This window comes from Miniopterus natalensis, chromosome 1 (genome assembly GCF_054644295.1).
Source record: "Miniopterus natalensis isolate mMinNat1 chromosome 1, mMinNat1.hap1, whole genome shotgun sequence".
In the NCBI taxonomy this organism is placed as follows: Eukaryota; Metazoa; Chordata; class Mammalia; order Chiroptera; family Miniopteridae; genus Miniopterus; species Miniopterus natalensis.
The window spans coordinates 20089619-20111134 of NC_142081.1; the positions used below are offsets into that span (position 1 = coordinate 20089619).

The following is a 21516-nucleotide window of genomic DNA, read 5'->3' on the forward strand; positions in this document are numbered from 1 at the left end:
AAGGAGAAGAATATTTCAGGTCCTACCATCCTATTAAAGCCTTGGAAGTCATTTGTCTTTCATCATGAAGGTGAAAACCAAGGTCTTAGCTTAATTATCTCCACCAATGCAGTGCCATTTAATCTGTTTGCAGGCTGTGCTGCTAAAACGCGGATTTCAGCCAATTTCTTTCAGGCACCAGGCACAGATAACACAAACCGCTGAGCAGAACGGCGACCTCTACTTTGCAGGTACTGAACTAATAAAAAATCCCACCCAGGTGACGTGGCCAGACAAATTAACAGCCAGGGATACCTGGCTTCGAGGATGGAAAAATGATTTCACCATGAGTGATATATGTAATGAAATGGATGCAAATAAAGTTCAGAGATGGGAGGGCTTCAGAGCATCCAGGCAGATGGGGGAGGAGCGGGAGGAACAGAGCAGAAATCCCCCCCCACTCCCACCCCCCCACACCCCCCTGCAGTTCTTAGACCAGAGCTGCTAAGAACTCCCTGCCAGACAGCAAATGGGAGCTCCTTTGGCATCAGAACAGTCTGTCTGCTTCTTCCTTCTAAAACAAAAAAGAAGCCAGCCTACTGATAAACTCGGTAGCTTAATTAATTAGGAAGTCCCTTAGGGTGTGAATGCTGGCAGCGGGGAGGATCTCAAGACCTGGAAATAACTGGTTTGGAAATGCTACAGTGTTTGCTGACTCAGGGCAACCTTGCCTTACAGAGATTCAGGTACCACACACGTTAACGAGAATCTGACGGTCTGTGGGTCCCTCCAGGAAGCGTGAGGTAGGTTTGGAGAAAAATGTGGTGTTGAACCCTTGCAGCCATTCTCAGGGACAATCATTGCCAGTCAGAGCTGAGACGTGCAGGTCATCTAAATGCAGAGTTTCAGCATTCCTGGGAGGACTTGTCACATCACAGATTTCTGGGCACCACCCCCTAGAGAGTCTGCTGCAGTGGTTTAGGGTGAGGCCCAAGGATCTGCACTTCTGACATGCTCCCAGATGCTGGTGCTCCTGCTCTAAGGACCCCACTCTGAGTAGCGCTGATGTAAATCAGTGGATTTCAGATTGGTTTCAGCAGAAGGCTCTTATTGAAATGATACCATATATATTAAATAGATAAGGGCCATATTTTATTAAGGGGCTCACAGTTGTATTATATACTTATAGTCCTCCATTAAGAATAATACAATGAGTTGTGGTTGACGCAAAACCTTTAACTCAGAGGTTATGAGGGATGGTTACAGGTTTCTGACAGTGTCAGGCTCCAAATTACTCCTGTCTTATGCTTTCCTTAAACACACAGATCAGTAGTTACAGTGTGTGAATATATATACACATATATCTGTGTGTATATATGCATGCTCACGCACACGCGCACGCGCACACACACACACACACACACACACAGAGTCATGCGTTGCATGTTCTGGCCAAAGATGAACCTCATCTGTGACAGTGGTCCCAGAAGATTATATTGGAGCTGAAAAATTCCAATTGCCTAGTGACGTCACAGCCGTCATATCAACTTAGCACAATGCATTACTCAGGTGTTTGAGGTGATACTGGTGTAAACAAACCTACTGTGCTGCCAGTTATATAAGATATGGCACAGACCAGTGGGCGTGACTCAGTGGTTGAGCATCGACTTATGAACCTGGAGATCATGGTTCAATTCTGGGTCAGGGCCCATGCCCAGGTTGCGGGCTCGATCCCCAGTAGGGGGCGTGCAGGAGGCAGCCGATCAGTGATTCTCATCATTGATGTTTCTCTCTCTCTCTCTCTCCCTCTCCCTTCCTCTCTCTGAAATCAATAATAATAATAAAAAATATATATATCGATTGCTTAGGGTAGTATGGACATTTTGAAGAATTATTTTAAAAATATATAGCACAATTATGTGCAGTAGGTAATACTTGATAACGGTAATAAATAACTATGTTACTGGTGCATGCATTTATTATACTTTTTATCATTATTTTAGTGTTCACTCTTTCTACTTATAAAAAGAAGTTTGCTGCTTAGCCGGGCATGGCTGAGCGGTTCAGCATCAACCTAGAATCCAGGATGTCATGGTTCGATTCCCAGTCAGGGCACAAGCCTGGGTTGCAGGCTCAATCCCCAGTCAGGGGCATGCTGGGGGCAGCCGATCAATGACAATTCTGTCATCGTTGATGTTTCTCTCTCTCTCTCTCTCTCCCTTCCTCTCTCTGAAATCAATAAAGAGATATTAAAAAAAAAGTCTGCTATAAAACAGTGTGTCATGTTATGCCAACAGCAGCCTCATACATCTCACATTTACTGCATGTCTTGATTACATCATTTTCTTCCGTGTTTGAACTAATTTTACGTTGTTTTCTACAGAAACATGCTGTACAGGCTTCTAGCCCGGACACAATAGCTATACCACATAGCCTAGGTGTGTAGTGGTCTGTCCCATTCAGGTTTGTGTATGTGCACGATGTTCCCACAATGACGAAATGGCCTGACACATTTCTCAGATGCATCCCTGTCATTCATTAAGCATCGCATGACTGTATGTGTAAATAATGTTTTATCACCTTGCCTTCCACTCAGGATGCTCATCAGTTATAGAAAAGTAGCAGGAAGAGCTTTGTTCTGAAGCAAAATAGATTAGCCTGGCACGAGAGGTCACCTTGGTGGTCTCCCCAAGGTGTTAGGTTTGATAGCTAATAGGTCCGAGCATGTGTGTGGATCTTGCTTTCTTAAAAAAACAAATAGATAAAACGATGCTTTAAAAATGAGACCCTAGCAAGTTACTTAATCTCGCTGAGCCTTGATTCCCTAACAACTAATAATACTAACAACACCTACTTCATGGGGTTATTGAACAGATTAAAGGAGATAATGTCTACAAAAGCAATTTGCAAACCATAAAGTGCGCGGCTCAAGTGAGCCTTCTGTCCTGAACGCAGCTACCCTCATTCTTTCAAAGGCCTGGGCCGGTTTACACTATACCAGGGGTTTCCACCAACGGCTACAGGCTAGACCCACCTGCCAGCCCCACCCAGGCAAGTGAATTAGAATCTCTGGGGTACGGGTCAGTATTTTTTCAAACACTCTCCAGGAGACTCTAATGAGTAGCCAGGATTACTCCACATTTCCTCCTGAGTTCCATACAAAATCCTGCCCAATTGCTCTCATTGCTTCTAGATGGCCACTAGCAATAAACATGAAAGAGGAGGAAATGGCCCTAACCAGATCCTGACCTTCCCCCTGCTGCTGGCTGGAAAGGGGTCTACTAACCACAGCTACTAATTCTGGAGCACCGACAGGCACTGGGTGATTTACGTACATTATCCCCGTTAATCCTCCCCACACCTCTGAGGTAGATACCCTGCTTCCCAGTTTTTAAAATAGCTTTATTGAGATACCACATACCATACAATTTGCCCACTCCAAGTGGGCAACAGCTTGTAGTACAACAGCTTGTTCAACAGCAAGTTCAACAGCTTGTAGTACATTCACAAAGTTGCAACTATCACCACAATCATTTTTAGAATATTTCCATCACCTCCAAAAGACACCCCATACCTCTTAGCTGTCACCCTCCACACACACATAACATCTCCCATCTCCCCCAGCCCTAGACACCATGGAAGTGGTTTTCTTTTCTGTCTCTATGGATTTGCCTATTCTGGACATTTCAATTCAATGGAACCCTACAATACATGTTCCTTTGTGACTGGCTTCTTTCACTTAACATAATGTTTTCAAGGTTCATGCATGTTGCAGCATGGATCGGTGCTTTATTCCTTTTTATGATCAAATAATATCCCATTGTATGGATATGTCATATTTTATCTATCCATCCGTCATTCGATGGACATTTGGGTTGTTGAGATATTATGAGTAACACAGCTGTGGACATTCATGTACAAGTTTTTGTGTGAGCATGCTCTCCTTTCTATTCGCTGTATACCTAAGGAGTGAAACTGCTGTCATATAGTGTGGGTTTATGTTTAGCCTTTTGAGGAGCTGCCAGACCATTTCCCAAAGTGGTTGCACAGTTCTACACTCCTGCCAGCAGTTTCTGAGGATTACCACTTCTCCCCATCCTCACCAACACTTGTGGTTATCTGTCTTTTTTTATTATAGCCATCCTTGTGGGTGTGAAGTGGTATCTCCTTGTGGTTTTGATTTGTATTTCTTTGATAGCTAATGTTGAGCATCTCTTTGGGTGTTTATTAGACATTCACGTATCTTCTTTGGAGAAATGTGCATTCAAATACTTTGCCCATCTTTAAATTGGATTATTTGTCTTTTTGTTATTGAGTTGTAATAGTTCTCTACATATTCTAGATATAAGTTCTTATCAGATCTATAATTTTCAAAAATGTTCTCTCATTCTGTGGACTTTTTACTTTGTGTCCTTTATTTTTTTATTTTGATTTTTTAAATTGATTTTAGAGAGGAAGTGGGGGAAGGAGAGAGAAATATCACTGTGAGAGAGAAACATATCCCACATGTGCCCAGATCAGGATTCAAACCTGCTACCTTCCGGTGTATGGGAAGATGCTCCATCCAACGGAGCCACACTGGCCAGGGCTACTTCGTGTCCTTTAAAGCACAGAGTTTTTAATTATGATGATGTCCAATTTATCTATTTTTTATTTTGTTGCTTGTGTTTTTGGTGTCATATCTAATCCAAGGTCACAAAGATTTATTGCTGTTTTCTTCTAAGAGTTTTGCAGTTTTAGCTTTTACATCAGGTCTTTGATCCATTTTGGGTTAATTTGTGTGTGTTGTCAGATAGGGGTCTATCTCTCCTTCCCAGTTTTATAACGGAGAAAACTGAAGCTCAAACATCTTGTAACCTCTCCAGAGCTAAACTGTTCCAATGCAGCAGTCCTGCACTGCTGCATTGCTTCCAAAGAGCCAAGGTTGGTTATTGGTGGTGGTTGTGAGAGGAAATGGGGAAGGGCTATGGAGGCAAACCCTGGAGGAGCTTGTCACCCAGAACATGCACATGCACTATTCCTAGTAAAGGGAACCCAGCCACAGACCAGAGCAGTCAATGAGTCCCAGGGTAGGGCAGGATGTGAGCAGCCTCAAGGGGTCGCTAAACCCAGAGGAGGCCCCTGACCTCACTCCCAGCACCTCTGCAGCCTCCCCGAATCTGCCCACGTGTCCTCCGTAATCACTAAGCTTGATCCTTAGGCCAAGTTGTCCTATGTCTTTTGGGCACAGAAGAGGGGAAAGAGACTTGGCTGACTCCAGAGTTGTTCAGCCAGAGGAGGTCACCTGTGAGAGGACTCAGTTTCCCAACTCTAAGTCCATGCTGACAGTGAATCTGGGGATGCCAAAGTAAGATGACCAGCATTGACAGGAAAGGCCAATTTGCAGGGCTGTTAAAAAATTGATGGGTCATGGAAATCCAGCAGTGACCTTAGCACCATGGGAAACAAGATAAGGGGTCACACAAGGCAGCTTAGGGAAAACCAGAGGATTGAAGGGCCTTCTCATTTACAGTTTGTGATGGAAACAACAACTCGGGCTGTATCTAAACTGCATAAACAACCAGAAACAGGAAAGTCTGCTCGCTTTCCTGAAACCCAGGTCACAGGTACAACACACTGGAAAGGCCAATGCTGTCAGAATTTGTAGTGTCATTCACTGCAAACGGACTCAGTCTTAATTAAGTAATTTACACACACGCGCTGTAATCAAGGTCATCTTTACACACAGTACCTCACTTAATCTTCACCATGAAACTCTATGAGATTTCGTTTCCTCCTGTTATAGATGGAAAAACAGATGCTTAGTAACAGCTGACTTTTCCAAGGTCACACAAGGAGTGAGCAAAAGGAGCCAGACTTTGAACCCAGAAGCTGCAACCAAGCCCAGAGCTCTTCACAGGCCCCCAAATCAGCCCCTCTGGTTAGGAAACCAGAATGGTGTCCTGCTCCCATGACACCTGGGCCCCTACAAACACTCAGGGCACTCACCACCTCCAAGGACAAAACGCCCTCAAGGAAATGAAAGCCCAAGTAACCGTTTTGAATAAATTATAAAACTAATTTGCGTAACTGACACGTCTGAAAAGTCAATCATGATTATAATCAGATCTTAAACTTTTGTGCATCTCAGTGAGTGCCGGGCATTATGCGAAGCCCTTTACCTGCATGAGTTCATTTGATAGTGACAAGCACGCTGAGAGAGGTAGGTACTAATATTATTCCCATCTTAAGACAGATAATCTAAGAAGGCTGCAGGGACTTCCTGAACTTTTCAGAGGTATTCGATTTCTGCTAAGAACATGCATGTCCAGCCATATCCCCACCATCACCTCTCCAAGGTGACCCGTGTTAGGATGACAGCAGGTATGCCCAACCTCTGATGTTAAATAAGAGCTTCAGAGGCCCCGTAAATGCTCTGGGTATGGTATCAAATCAGACTCAATACCACAGAGGGCAATGTTAACCAGTCATAGCTGCTCTGAGCTATCACTCACTCTCCCTCAAATTCAACTATCAAAGAGGGAAGAAAAGCTAACAGCTTTTTTAAATGTGCTAACAAAGTGACAGAATTAAAGTGGAAATTCAGGATTTCAAAGACGAGTCAGGAGATTCTGTTCCAAGAAAGGGACAGATTGGATCTCTCTGCCAAACAAGTATGAGACAGAAAAAGCGTCTGAGTCAGGGGGAAGAAGGCCAATGCTACTCCAAAGAGCCACAAATTAAAAACCAATCATGCAAGGCTTGCTAAAAAATGTCAGTGGGCTGCCTTTGTGTTTTAAATCACTAAAAACACAAGCATTCTTACACCAACATTTACCCAGCACATCAGCTGCCTGGGGGCAATTTTTTATGCTCAGGCTAAACTTGGTGAACATTTGGTCTTTTTTGTGGAACAAACCACCTGTGGCTGAGAGTGAGCCCACCTTCCAAGGCCACCCTAGAGTCCACAGATTCAAATTCACATTTCATTCAAAGGGGGAAACTTTCTAAATGTCCTTCAGGGTTCCTGGAGGAGTTGGAAAATAACCAGATCAAAATCCATAAACAGGTAAGTCTCAGCCTCATGCTCTGAAGATGGCGAGGACCTGGATCCAGTCCCCGCGGGGAATAGGTGCTAGAAAAGCCGTCCATGGTGGAATGCCCACACAGACTCCTCAAGGAGAAGCCCTCGGAATGCTCCCTGACATGGATTAGAAGAGCCTGAGGAGACAGGTAATAAACAAGGTCATCCCTGAGCCTACTACACATACAGGTTCCCTGGGCTCTGCCTCAGACATTCTGAGTCCATGGGCCCGGGCAGGGTCTGGAAATCTGTATTTTTAAGAAGTTTCCCAAGCTGTTTTGATGGATCGGCCAAGTGTGGGAATGGTTGGCCTGATTTTCATTGTATTCTTCTTTCCTGCCTGAAGTCACTGAAGTTCAGAAACAGAAAAACAAACAGACAATGCTTGGAGGTAAGAATGGAGAGATACAGAAATCATGGTAGAGAAAGTTTAGGTAACTTACAAAGCTGACATGGGTGATTAATGTTGAAAACAACAAGCATATACCAAACATACAATCTATGCAAGGCACTGTGCACAGGTTGGTGGAAGTAAAAAGAAATGTAACATCCAGTCCCTGTTCTTGGGACCTAAATACAGGACACAAACTCGAAAGCAGGCTGGTGACACGGTGTGAAGTAGGCTGTGTATAAGGCAACAGGGAGTAGTGGGGCCTGTGGTAAACTAAAGGTTGCATGCTAATACAGTGAGCATCTGCTACTCAGCTGTAGCTTTCATTACATATAAGGGTGTGGGCCTAGAGTGGCCAGATATTCTGGTTTTTAAAAAGAAGCCAGAAAGTTCACATTTCCTGGCTTTTAAATATAGCAACTCCATTCAATTTGAAAAAAAAAAAACGAAAAAAGGAAGAAAAAAAAACACTTTGAGGGCCAGAAAAGATTCATCTGTAGGCTGACTCTTGCCCATGGAATGACAGTTTGCAGCCTCTTTCCTAAAAGGTCATCTAGTCCAACTTCCCTTGAACTTGAGTCCCCTGTAGAGCCGTGCAGGGACATAGAGGGTGAGGGGTCCCTAAAGGTGGTTAAGTAAGTGCCTGGTTTATATGCGTGTGTGTAAGCATGGAGCTTCTGACCTTCCTCCCCCCGCCCCCAGACACACTGAAAATGCATTCCAGGCCCAGAGGCAGAGTGTGGCCCCTGCAGCCACAGCAGCCCACTCACTCATAGATGACCCAGGAAGGACCAAAATCCTCAGGCCAATAGGGGCTGGTTGAGGAATCCAGCTGGAATAGGCTACAGAATAAAAAGTGTAGGAAGAAAAGCTCGAGAGAAAGCCAGAGAGCAAAGGTGTCTTCAGAAGGACTATTGGAAAGGAAAGAAGGCAAGAAAGAAGCATGGGCTCTAAAAAGCCCATAACCCATGACATCCCCAGGTCCTAGCCAGCCATCAAAATCAGCAGTCTGACCACTCACCATCCACTTGGTCTGCTTAATTTTTCTTCACAATACTGACTACTACCTGACCTTTTATATTGCATATTAATTTGCTTATTTTTATTTCTGGATGCCTCCACTGCAATATACAATTCCAAGAGAAAGGGTGGGGGGAGCTTGTCTATTTTGTTAATGGTTCAGTTCCCAGTATCTGGCACATAGGAGGTGCTTAGCAAATATCTGTTGGACAACTGGACTGCAGGCAAGCAGTTGGCACCAAAACAGTTTAGCATTATGTGTCAACCACATAATAACAACATCAACACAAAGCACCTATCATTTAACTTAATTCCTCCAGTTTTCTTTTACCAGATTGCTTCACATATTTGCACATGGCCTAAAAGACCACAGGCCTGTGCAAGGTGGACAGTCCAAGAGCCTGCTCGGACAGGGCTGCCTGCACAGCAGCTCAGCCCACTCTCTCCAGGCCTGGGAGACCATACGGCCACAGAACTGTAAGCTCAGTGCTAATCGGGCCATGTCATCAAAATGATCCAATGTTCTGGGGCCGAGTTCATTCCACCCCGTCCCCTTCCTCAGCGTGATAAAGAGGCAGCCACAGCATAAGGTTGAATAAAGCTTTGGCTCTAACGTTAGCGTCCCAGCTGCATGACCTTGGTCCTCTCCAAGCCTTGTTAACCTCATCCATCATGTGGGCATAACAATAACAATAGTAACAATAATTATTCCCAAGGGTTCTTGTGCAAGTTCAATGAGATATTTCACAAAGTGTGTCCAGTATGGTGCCTGGTGCTTGGCTCAGTACAACTGAGACATGGCAATTTCAGCAGCAGCCTTGTCATCACCCCAGGCTCCAACTCTGCCACCTTCCAGTGCTGTGAGCCTGAGTGACTTGACCTCCTCCTTCCTGGACTGAGGATTCCTCTTCCCTAACATGGGAAAAACCCAGTCGCCAGGATCAGGTAAGGAATAAATGAGATCAGGCATGTTAAACACTTAGCACAGGGCCTGGTACATATTCAATGCTTAACAAGTGTGACCTAGGGTCTTTTATAATTCAAGGAACTTTACTGATCTAAAATGCCGATGTGAAAATCCACCAAAGGCAGTTTGCCATATGCAAATAAATCTTTGGGACATAAGGTTCTGCAGCGACAAGTTTCTCTCCCTACCTGCTTTATTTTTCAGTTGCTCTAAGAATGAGCCCCCCAACTAAACCACCCACCCACCTACAGTCTGACCTAGGAAGCACTGGAGGTCAGTTCCCAGGGCAGGGCTGACCTAAGTTCATGCCAGCACAGTCTCCTTCGCCCCCATGATGCTACAGCCTGATGGGAGGGAGAAGACATGCAAATACGCCCCAGCAACGGCTGGTTATCTTCACAGCCCGGATGGCATGTTTGTGGGCGCCTGTGAAGACAGCATGTCACTGTCAGGTACAGGGCATATGCTGCTGATTTGGGGGAGGCTGTGAAATGTAAAAATACCCAACCCAAATAAAGGCCTCCCCCCCCACCCCCAAAAGAAGGCTCCTCCAGCACCTTTTGCGGAGGGGAGAGGTGGTAACTCCACCTGCCAGGCAAATCTTTGGTGGACCAGCTCCTGACTAAGGCTTTTCACCAACACTGAAGCCTCAGCAGCCAATGACACTGCTCAGGTTCTGGTTTTAACGGGCAATTATACTGTGGAAGAGCCAAGAAACATTTGCTTTCAAGATATGGGCTTTGAAATAGCAAAGGACCAAAGGCAAGGGCCCTCCAAAAAGAAAACAGAATTCTAAACAAGCCAGGAAGTGCTATCAACAGCACATTGATCTACAAAATCAATTCATAAGACTGTAATTACCATCAAGTCTCATCTTGAAATCAACAGTCTTTAGTGGCCATCTACAATGCACCTAATCCAGGTGTCTCAAGTACAAATGTCTACAGTAAGGACCAAGCAGTTAAGGTACATGAAGGTAACTGGTGGTAACAAAAGCAAAACCAACAATGTAAGAAAAATCAGTAATAACAGGGATGTGTGGGGGCCTGTGGCAAATTGGAAAGAGGAAAGAAATGAAGGGGGTCTCTGCATTCTGTGTAGCGGTTGCCATGCCAGAACAGGGCACGGTGTGACCAGATCTTCCAATTTTTAAATCAAAGATTAAAATCCAACTTTTTAAGTGAAGTGTTGGTTCAAGTTTCTTTTAAAACACTGTGCAGGCCAAGCAAAACATCTGAGAGCCAGATCCAGGATGCGAACGGCCAGTTTGCCACCCCGGGCCAGGCCCCCAGCAGCCCTTTGCAGTTTTTACGGTATTCCTGGGGAAAGCGAGGGCAAGCAGTAGCTGCATAATTTACCCAACTCTTCCCTGCCAGCGCAGACACCCTTCTCCACTCAAGAGCCCTTCTCTTCAGAATGTCCAGCCCTCCGAGCTCTGTCCTAAAGCACGAGCCCCCATCCGGGGGCACCTCTGCCTATGAATGCTCCTTTCCATCAGAGCTGCTAAGCACCTGATACTCAGCTGCTTCCCACGTCTTGTCCCCCACATCTGCCCCAGCTACCTCTCCACCTCCCGCCACTGGCTCCTCCCTTCCAGGTGGGCAGCTATTCTGTCAGGCCTCTGAAGAAACGGCCCTCCTGGGGACCTCAGGCCTTTGAGCAAATTGCAAGCCCTGGGAAAGTGGGCTGGGGGCGTTCCCAGCACTAATGCTCACCAGTGCGGGAGACTTCTGCTTCTCACCAGTCCCCAGGGAAAAGCTGCTCTTCTATAAGTGAGGCTCATAAGAGCTGCAGCTGCAAGGGACTGAGGAGGGAGTGCTCCATGTGTGGGTCCCCTGCAAACATCTAAGGCAGACGATTATGGGTGGCTGAGGCCAAGCCCAGCTCTGGCAGCTCGTTCCTCCAAGTTCCCACATTCATCTGCAGCCTGGGGCCAAGGGTGTTAGAGTAATGACATGACTAATGATCGTTTTTAAAGATAACCCAATATTGTTATTCCTTTGTACACTTTCAAAGCATGTGCACAGTTCCATTATTTCCCCTGGTCCTCCCAACACACCAGAGAGATTGCCAATATATTATTATCGCTATTATTTTTTTAAAAGATATTACATTTTTTTTATTATTACTTTTTTTAATCCTCACCCGAGGACATGCTTAGAGAGAGGAAGGGGGAGAGAGAGAGAGAGAGAGAGAAACATTGATCAGTTGCTTTCTGTACACTCCCCAACTAGGAATCAAACCTGCAACCCAGGTATGTGCCCTGGCTGGGAATCGAACCAGCAACCTTTCAGTGCACAGGACAACACTCAACCAACTGAGCCACTCTGGCTCAGCCCAATATAGTATTATTCATTATTGTTATTAATCACTCTTCCCTTGACCCTTAAAGAACCAGAGCCAGGTTCAGCATCCTGTCCTAGCCCAAATTTTAACATGTCCATGAATTCCCTAGGGGAACTTATTAAAATGCAGACTCTATTTCAGAAGGTCTGGGGTGAAGCCTGAGATTCTGCATTTTTAACAAGCTACCAGGTGACACGGATGCTACTGGTCCTCAGGCCCCACACTGAACAGCAATGCCGAGGTCACACATGGGTGTAGGGCTAGCCCTGGGACTCTAGCCCAGGCATCCTGCCCTTGGATACTGCCTGGGAGAGCAAGGCTCACTCACCTCACTTTTCACCGGTTGAGGCCTCTTGCCCAGTTTCACCTCCAGGAAGTGCAAGGGGGCGATCATGGCCCCAATATTGCGGATGTCGGCGTATTTCAGCTCCTCTGCAGTCAGGGCCGAGCTGGGGAGTCCAGTCAGGGGGCCGAGCCCTGGCAGAGAGCCTGCAGTCACAGAAGGGTCCGGGATCTGCCCAGGCATCATAGCAGGAGGAGTGGCAGTCCAGCCTGAAGTAGGTGGGAGAAGAGCAGGACACATGCTATCAGCCAGAAGATGTGCCATGAGGGGCTTAAGGCCCCATGTCTTGCCAGGACCTCATCCTTTCTTTCACTAGTGTCCACCTGAACCCCTTCCTTTCCCAGTGGCTCTTTCTGCCCTTAAACCCATTTGTTATAGAGGGAAACTTAGTCCATTAATTCATATCAAGGTTATCCTAGGCACTTAAGGTAATGCTCAATCCAACCATCAGTTCATTGACTCAGCATTTGCTGTGTGCTTGGCACTGCATAATCCTCCCATTAGCCCCACAAGACTGGGTCAGTGCCCACGACACAGAGGAAGAAGCCGAGGCTTAGAAAGATAACTCACCCAGGACTGTACACAGTTAAAACTGGAAGAGCTGGGATTTAAACCTCAACATACCGCGTCCCAAGAGAATGGATTATAACTGTGGAATCTCAAGCACCTCTGCACCTGTTTAAGAGGAAGCTATTTTTGGTCTGGCACAGTGCCTCCCCTCAAATCACACATCCCGTTCTGCATACTTGTTAAGAAACCCTGAATATGAAATGAAGCAAATCGACGTTAAAGGTGAGCATGTGTGAGTGTGTGCCTCTGGTATCTGTGAGGAGGAGACTGAGGCAAAGGAGATGGAATTAATTAGCGTGTGTTTTCCTAGTGGAGCCCAGTACCAGAAAAATACTCCAGGGTCTCCTGCTTCTCAAAGCAAAACATACTCTGGCTGTGTTAGACCCAGAAGGTTTGCAAGGGAAAACAGATTCAGGCATAAAAGACAGAAATTAAACAGGTCAACACCAAGAGAATTCTTATTTCTTCCCTCTCTTTACTGGGAGAAGGTCATGGGTAAGAAATTGTAACTTCAAGGCACAGACGGCAGTGCAGAAAGCTTGTCTTCCCTTACAGGGCTCCCATCCATCCATCCATCCATCCATCCATCCATCCATCCATCCATCCATCCATCCATCCATCCATCGGTTTACCACCTACTATGAGTGAGGAGGCACATCTGTTCTCCCTCTCCTTAGTACTCAGTGTCCCCCAGGCCATCTCAGTAAAAGATCTGAAACTCATTCACATTAAGTTATAGTCTTAGAGCTGGAGGAGGGCCTGTGCCTATCTAGCCACATCCTCATTTTGCACATGAGGAGGGTGAAGCTCAGAAAGGTTGAATGACTTGCCCAAGGTCACACAGCTAGAACAGGAAAGAGTCAGAGCCAGACTCCTGGTCCCTGGATTTTAGAAATGAAGCTTTCTCATCCTGCCCCTTTTGTTTCCCCTCCTGGGTTCCAAGAGATGTTCACGAAGAAGGGATGAACTTCTAATAGCAGGCACTCGGACACTAGCCCACAGGAGGACCATTCTTTTGCACAGGGGACCCTCCACCTCGCCTCACATTGAGATCCAGGTTTAGGAAGTTCCCTGAATAACCCCATGCAGTTTGGGTGGGAGCCCAGACATAGAAATGGCCCCTGAGACTGCTCACCCGAGGTTGGCCAATATGCTATAACCACCCCTAAACCTGAGCAGGACTTGAGTTCAGGATCAGGGAGAGAGCTGCCCTCCACCCTCTGGAGCTGGGCCTGCAATGCAGAGGTGTACAGGGTGCCGCAGAAGGAGGCTGCTGGAGGCCATTGTGGGTGAGCTGCACGTCCCCCCAGGCCCCCTCCAGGGAAAACAATAAAAGGCCAGTGTAAGAACTCATTCCTATGTGGCAAAGGCATGCCTGGACTCATCCATACGGACACTCAGCAGGCAGAGGGGGTAATTTTAGGCCACCTGAGCCAAACTGACAAAGGAATCTCGCATTTCTTCTCAGAAAAGGAGAAAACCTTATAAAATCCCCTCTTCTAGACCTGAACTGATGCTCCAAGAAGCCAATGACCCCAAAAAGGATGCTTAATTGAGCTAGTCAAAACAGAGAGGGGCTGGGAGGCTGGAAAACGCTCTGTGCCTGGTGCTTCAGCTGAACACAAACCCCTAACAGGAGCCAGGGGAGCCACACCCCAGGTATGGAGCAAAGCAAAAATACAGAGCAAAATCCCCTCCTTGGCCAGAAGCCCAGAACCTCCCTGAACTGGAAGGACCTATTCCTGCATGGCAAAATGTGCCACGTGGCCACTTAGCAAGTGAAGGGGTGATTTCGGGGGAGAAGCAGCAGTCACGGCTGGTTTTGCCCCACGTGACCCCAGTGCATAGCATCACTTCTGGCATAAAAACAGCAATCAACAAACACTTATTGAATTATAAATGAATGAATGAATGCATGAACAAATGATACATTCATGGCAGGGCAAAATTCAGTGAGTGGGGTAAGGATCTCTCTCTGGAGCTTTAGATGCTCACCATCCACCTCCAGATTATTTGTTCCCACAGTAGACCCCAAGAAAAATACTCCAGAGGCTTCTGTGCTTCCCCGCCTAAGCCATCTCTGAGAGATGGAAGCCAGACCTCACTCTGTTCCGGGAATGATAGGCTCTGCTTACAGCTTCTGTTTATTTTCATACAGATGGTATAAATGAGACACTAACAAATGATCCCAAAATATCTGCTACTGTGAACCCCCCCCCCTCAAGAGGGGTAACCACCCTCTGGGAGCAGCAGCCTCATAAATTCTTGCCATTCCTGCTTCCCTGTGAACCCAACCCAATGACAAGCCTCACTAAGGGGATCAGGCTCCAGACTTTCCTTTGCAGAAGCAAAAAAAATCCCCCCTTTCTTTCCTTCCCCCACAAGGGCGCCCCTAACTGCTCAGATACAAACCACAAAGTCCTTAACACATGCCATTCCTAGGAGACAACCACAACAGCTGACATTCACCAGCAAGAAGTCATCCTGATGAGCTCTAGGGGCGGGGGCAGGCGATAGAGGAGGTAAATCGGCTGCCTTTCATAATTGGATCCTCATTAACTGGGAAGAGCTAGCTGACAATCCAAGGCTGAAAGGCAACTTTGGTGATATGAAAAATAAAACAATTTGATGTAATTTAGAGATCTATAAAAAGGGGAGGGGGCAGTGGCAGGGAACCAACAACAGCCAGGAGGAATTTACCCACTTCAAGGAAGACACAGGAAAGATGACAAGAGGTGAAATCATCTCCCAAACTGCTTGTTCCATACGGAAACAATTTAGTTGGAAAAGGAGAGTGAGGCACTAAAAGCTTTAGGGGAAGAACCCAGAGTTTCTTCCCCTTCAGGGCCCAGGAGGTCGGAAAGGAAGATAAACGCCCTCCACGTCTCCATTAGCAACTGGGATGCAAAATAAAGAGCAGGCGCTATACACTGGCAGAAAACCCAAATTGGCAAATGAAGCTTGTGCCTCAAAAGACAGGCCTAGAATCCAAAAAGACTTTGGCAATTTGGGACACTGACCAGGAATATCCTGGAAACTAGCCAATGAAGAAAAACCGGGGAATACACCGATCACGATGGGACTGACAAGGAAGGCATGAGTAAGACAGAAAACCTGCAGGAGGTCACAGTGGATCCTACGCTGCTGTTGAGCCCAAGATTTTAAGTGATTCAATGCAGGTCCTTAAAAGCCAGCTTGAGAGAAACAGGGGCCAGGTGGGTCCATGAGGAAAGAGCCTAAAGGTCCAATATTGGTATCTCTCTATTCTGACTTGCTCAGGGACTTGCAGGCACACAGATTGGGGTGTTGCCTTGTACAAGCAAAAGAAAAGCCAGAAAATATTTCAAGTCCAGAAAATGGACCCTATTGGGAGATATTAACATGAAACATCATTTTAGCGGAAAGAAAAAAAAAAAGGTACAGGTAACTACTTGAGTCTTACCCTCTTATTTTCTTTTCTTGTTTCACTGTATGTAAATCTGTAAGATATCATAATTCTGTGTATCTGGAGTATCTACAAATAACAGTCGTGCTTAGATGGGTCAAACTTGTAAAGGGGTATTTTTATTAGAAAGTGCCCAACAACTGGCATCTTCATCTAGAATGGCGAAGACAAATTAAAAAAAAAACCAAAAACGACAGGTTCAGAGAAAGTTAGGATCTGCATCAATGAACTTTCTGTCCATAGAAACAAAAGTTTAAGGGAGACTTTAAAATCCCTGGGCCTCTTTGAGAAGGTTAGCTCCCCTCCAGGCAAACAGCTGGCCTAGGCTGGCATCGGGAGCCAGGAATGGGCACACAAGCGAGTGCAGGTGGCCGAAGGCTGCAAGGTTCGAAATAGTGGAGGTGAGCGAGGACAGGCCCGGTAGCAAGGGAGTTAGTTCACAGGATCGGGCCCCAGGAGCACTAGTGCAGTTGGAAGTCAAGAGCAGGTAGCTGACACCTGGGCATCACCAACAGCAGGTGGGAGGTCTTGGGAGCCAGAGCCTGGGAAGCTTCCCAGGAGGAGGAGGTGCATGCGTTAGGGGAGGGGAGGAAGTACAGAAAGGTGCCAGGCCAGTAGTGACTCTCATGAATCTTGGAGAATTAAACAGCAAACCTGTTCTTGGAGATAAGAAATTATCTGGGATGATCTCTCTCCTGGAATCTGAAATTACGTAGCTGCAAAAAGACAAGGAGATCCAGAAGGCAAGGAGGAAAAGGGTGGAGAAAGCGCCATGATTGAGAACAGGGACAAGGACAAAAGCCCCTCTCCAGGTGGCTGTGCCAGCTCCACAGGTAGGTGAGGCGGGGTATGGGTGGGAGCTTTGGAGCCAGGTCGTCTGAATGTGAAAACTAGCTCTGCTGCCTCTTACGAGCTGTGTGACCTTGGGCAGGTTCCTTACCCTCTCTGGGCCTCACTTTCTTCAGCTGTAAAGTGGGAATAATGATGTTATTTGCCCTGTACGGCTGCAGAGAGGATTAAGTTAGAGAAAACTTGGAAAGTACCTGGAACAGCGCCTGCCCCAGTGAGTATGAAGTCAGTGTAGCCACAAGGACCTTCCTTCCTGGAGGACACTACCGCTGGATGACCCCTCAAGGTCACTTCTGTACGGTTCCCACCTAACACTGATCTCCTTTTCGTACACCCATGAAGAAGATTGCCCCAGAGGATTCTCTGCTCACCCATTTTCCAGTTCTAAACTCTAAGGGGACAGGACCATCCTGTATCCAGTCAGTTACTGCAGAATAGAAACAAAGGGGCCAGGTCTGGGCTGTATACAAAGGTGCGGAAACGAGACCCAGCACTTGCCCTTTGCTCCCGTTTCTCCTAAGGTCTCCTCCATCCTACGTTCCAGAACACAGCTGCATAGATCACTGGCACCACCAACTGTCTGGGTTGCCACCCCTGCCTTCAGAAGCAGAGGGCTAGCATCTCTTGTGTCCTTCTACCTACTCTCTCCTTGCACTGCTTAGGAGAGGTCAATCCTCAGATCTTCATAAGAAGAAAAAGAGGGGTGGCAGCGGTCCAGAGAAGCCACTGCTACGGCACATTGGCATGCATGATCCCTGCGTAGGCATCCCGGCCATAGAAGAAACTGGAACCTCTCCCCAAGAAAGGTTCTTCCCAGGAGACCAGAGAAATCCTTTCAACAAGGCTCTGTCTGTAGGCACCGTCTCTCCTGCCTGATGTAGGTGCTCAATAAATACACAGTAAGTCACCTCTACCAGGAATCCTTAATCTAGAAGCAAGATGAAGCTGGGAAAGAACTGCCACCCAACAACCCTGCCCTCTTCCCTCTTCACCCCATCTCTGTTCCTTGGCGTCAGGAGGACACAGCATGATACATTACACAGTCACACACACAGAGTGTGTGATAAATCCTTTGACCCTTTTTAAAAAATGCCATTGGCCTGCTAAAACTTTGGAAATGAAGCTCCACAACTGGAATCCCATGAGCTGCAGTAAGAAAACAGACTTAAAAAAATCCCTAGAACGGTGGGCTCTGGCCGGGCCTCCCACAGCCAGCAAGGAGTGTAAAGAAACACAGGCTGAAATTCCAGCCCTGGGTCGCTAAGGCATTTGTCTCTGCTGAGCTTCGAGAGGCCAAACCACACACACGCACAAGAGTGCACACACACATACACACACAGGCACACGGAGCTTGGCAGCCCGTAAGTTCCAGAGCTGGTAACACAAGCCATGGAACCGACTGCCAAGACAAGCAACAGAAAGAGCCAGGCCCAGTTTCATTGGCCACCATACGCTGCATATGGCCCGGGACGCAGCCAAAACAGTGTTCTCACCCTCCTCAAAGGCATAGGAGACCCTCTGTTTTCAAACACACCTCCACAGAGCCTTAATTAAAGGAAAATGGAAAAATAATGTGTCTGCTGCTCTCCCCCTGCCTATATAGGTATGCACACACACATATTCATACACACTCCCTCTATTCTTCTCTTCCTCTCATTTCAGTTTCAAACATAATTCATTCGCATGGAAAAAAGCAAACTGCATCCTGCAGCAGAAAAGCAGAAAAGAATGCTGCTTGCCCTCAGCCCTGGCTCTGATTGCTCAAGTTGAGCTGGGGCTGAATGAATACAGAGCAGGCCAACCTAGAGTCTGCACTGGCCCCTCTCTTCCAGAGCAGAGCTGAAAACAGAAACACTGGTGAGAGAGACAGCCCATTGCAACACCAGCAGCCCCACGACAAACAAGGCCTGGAGAGCCTAGCCCTTCTCATCCTGCCAAGGGTTCTGCAGGCTGGAAAAGATGCCCACACAGCCTGCAAACAGGTGGGGGAGACAGGCTGATGGCTGCAAAAGCTAGGCAGTGAGTGGGTGAGGAGATCCCGGTCCAAATCCTTCCCTAGGGGACACCATTACCACTTATCAACACATCTCCTTAGAGGTGGCTGCAAACAACCTAGGAGAAAAGTCAGAGGCCTCCACACCCATGCCTTCCAGCAGCCTTTCAAATCTCACAGCACCCTGCTCTTCAGGAAGATTCTGGAGCTGCCTGCTGCTCTGAACCAAAGCCAAAGTAGAAGGGGAACAGAAGAGTCTTTGAGAAATCCCTCCTCCCTGTTTTAAACAAGGCAAAACCTTAACCAGCCAGAGGCACGAGAATAGACCTTGCTTCTCTCCCCTGGTCCTCAGGTTAATCTGAGCCATGCTCACACCTGATACCTGGTTAAACTCTCCCCTAGAAACCTGCAAAGGAAGATCAGGCAGCCATCCAAGCTGCAGCCAGATTTGCTGGAAAGATGAAAGCAATGGGAGGTGTTTTTAAAAACCTTCAGGGATGGAGGTCGGGGGGGAGATGATATCTGAACATAATACATAACAAGGCCTTACAGGACAAGCAGGCACCCCATCATGGTTCAAAGCTTCAGTTTCTGATGCTCCTCAAACTAAGACCCTAGGAGAGTTCACCAAGATTTAAACCTGGCTACACACACCCACAGTCTGCAAGCCCCTTTTTGAGAGACAGGCCTGGGCTCATCTGCAATGAGCACATGTAGTCAGGACACAGCCTGAAGCCCCCAAGCCAGTGGGGAGGGTGGCACACTGGGCCAGGGTCAGGCAACCTTGCAAGTGGAGCTGACCCAAAGGGTCAGTTAATTTCCCTTCCACCAGCCTCTCCATTCCCAGCCGCATGTATGGCCCATCCATCACTGCAGAAAAGCCAAGGCCTCCCCATCTTCCCGGCCCCTCCCAGGGTCTGGGGTCCAGGCCTTAGGCCCAATCACTCAGCCTCCTTTGAGGGGAGGAGCATAGTAAGAGAGCCTTCTAAACTGGGCTGGTCAGGAGAGGAGGGGCAGGTTACCTACAGGAGCCGGCTTGCCTCCTTATGTAACCTAGCTTGGGGAGCCCGGAGAACCCAAAGGGGACCTGGGCCGCCCCCTGGGCCCCCTCCCATCCCAGAACCCCGGGGCAATGGCCCTGAGAGAAGTCCTCTTCATTGGCTGGAGAGCCCCAGGCCTTCTCACTACTCTCTTCCAGGTCCCGAGGGAGCTACGCTTCCTCCCTGCGAGGGGGTGGGGGCGGCGCGACTTGCCAGCAGGTCGCTGTCATCCCCCCACCAGTACCCCGCACCTCACTGGCCTTTCACCCTCCGTCTGCACCCCCACGGCCCGTGTCCCCCGGGCAGTTTTCTGCTCACTCACCCGCCTTCCCCGCCGTCCGAGGAGAGCACCTCTCTGCAAACGCGAGGGGAGAAGAGCGCGGGAGGGAGACGGAGGGACAGCCCCGGCTGCCCCGGGAGCGGACGGAGCCTCCCGTCCCAGGGCGGGAACCAAAGGGAAGCCACGGGCTTCCAGGCGCTTCGCAGGACTGGCCTGGGCTGCAGCGCCCCCCGCCGGGGCAGCTCCGGGGCCCGGGGCTGCGGGAGCCTCCCCGCGGGCCGGCGGATTCCGGGGCTCGGCGCGCTCCGCCCGCGCGGGGGCGGTCGTCCCAGGTGCCCGCTGCCGGCGCGCCCCACCCCGCCCGGCCCGGGCGCCCCCAAAGCGCGCACGCACCCACCGTGCAGAAGCCGCGGGCGGAGGCGGCGTCCCCAGGGCCGGGGCCCGGCTGCAGGCGCCGTGCCCACTCAGCGCCGCTGCCGCCCGGCCGCCGAGCTCCGCCCGGTGCCCAGGCCCGTCCCGGCCCGGGAGCCGCCGCGGCGCCAGCCCCGCCGCTGCTGCAGCGTCCGCCGCCGCCAGCGCCCCCCGTCGCGGCCGCCGAGCGTCCCTCCCGCAGGCTGTGGCGGGCGGCGGGACGGGTTGCATCAGCCCCGGCTATATAGCGGCCCCTGGGCGACGGGGAGGGGTCGGGAATGCGGAACCCGCCGAGCTGCCAGCTCCAGACGTCAGAGGGGGACGGAGAGGAAGGGAAGGAGGGGACAGGGGAGGAGGGGGTGTGGATCCGGCGCTTCACACCCACTGACCTTCACCTCCCCCGCCGCCTTTCGCGCCCTCCTCCCGCCGCTCCTCGCGCTCCTCTGCCCGCAGGGGCGGCTGCGGCCCCGCAGCGCCGGCCGGGGCTCCATCGCGCTCCCGGGCGCTCCCACCCCGCGGCTCAGGAGCGCGCGAGAAAGCAGGACGCGGCGAGCGGTTATGTAAGAGCATCCCCCCCGCGCACCGCCCGGCGGCCACCGAGCCGGGAGAGGAATGAGAAGGCGGCGGCAGGACGGGCCGGGAGCCCCTGGAAGCGCACGCAGCCTGTGCTGAACCATAGTCCTCAGCCCTTAGTGCTTTTTCCCAGACCGAGAGAGGGCTGCAGCACATTTTCATCCTCGGACACTGCACGACTGAGGAAGTGATCTCGCAAGCCGGTTTTATTTTCCCATGGAGAAGGGTGAGCAGAGGATTAAGGCA

General features: G+C 48.9%; 1 protein-coding gene across 3 annotated transcripts in view; it reads right to left on the minus strand.

Moving 5' to 3' along the window:
• JDP2 (Jun dimerization protein 2) overlaps positions 1–21267 on the minus strand; it is a 38890-nt gene extending 17623 nt beyond the window's left edge. Inside the window, exons 1-2 of one of the 3 annotated variants that reach the window (XM_087818999.1) lie at positions 21087–21267; positions 12095–12318 (exon numbers count right to left, since the gene is read on the minus strand). In XM_087818999.1, coding sequence (XP_087675125.1) covers positions 12095–12318; positions 21087–21267 — 405 coding nt within the window. Of the gene's footprint in view, positions 1–12094; positions 12319–20328; positions 20412–20683; positions 20736–21086 lie in introns of those variants that run through there. The other 2 variants (XM_087819005.1, XM_016208691.2) reach the window with 2 other exon arrangements.
• Between the last annotated feature and the right edge of the window lie 249 nt (positions 21268–21516).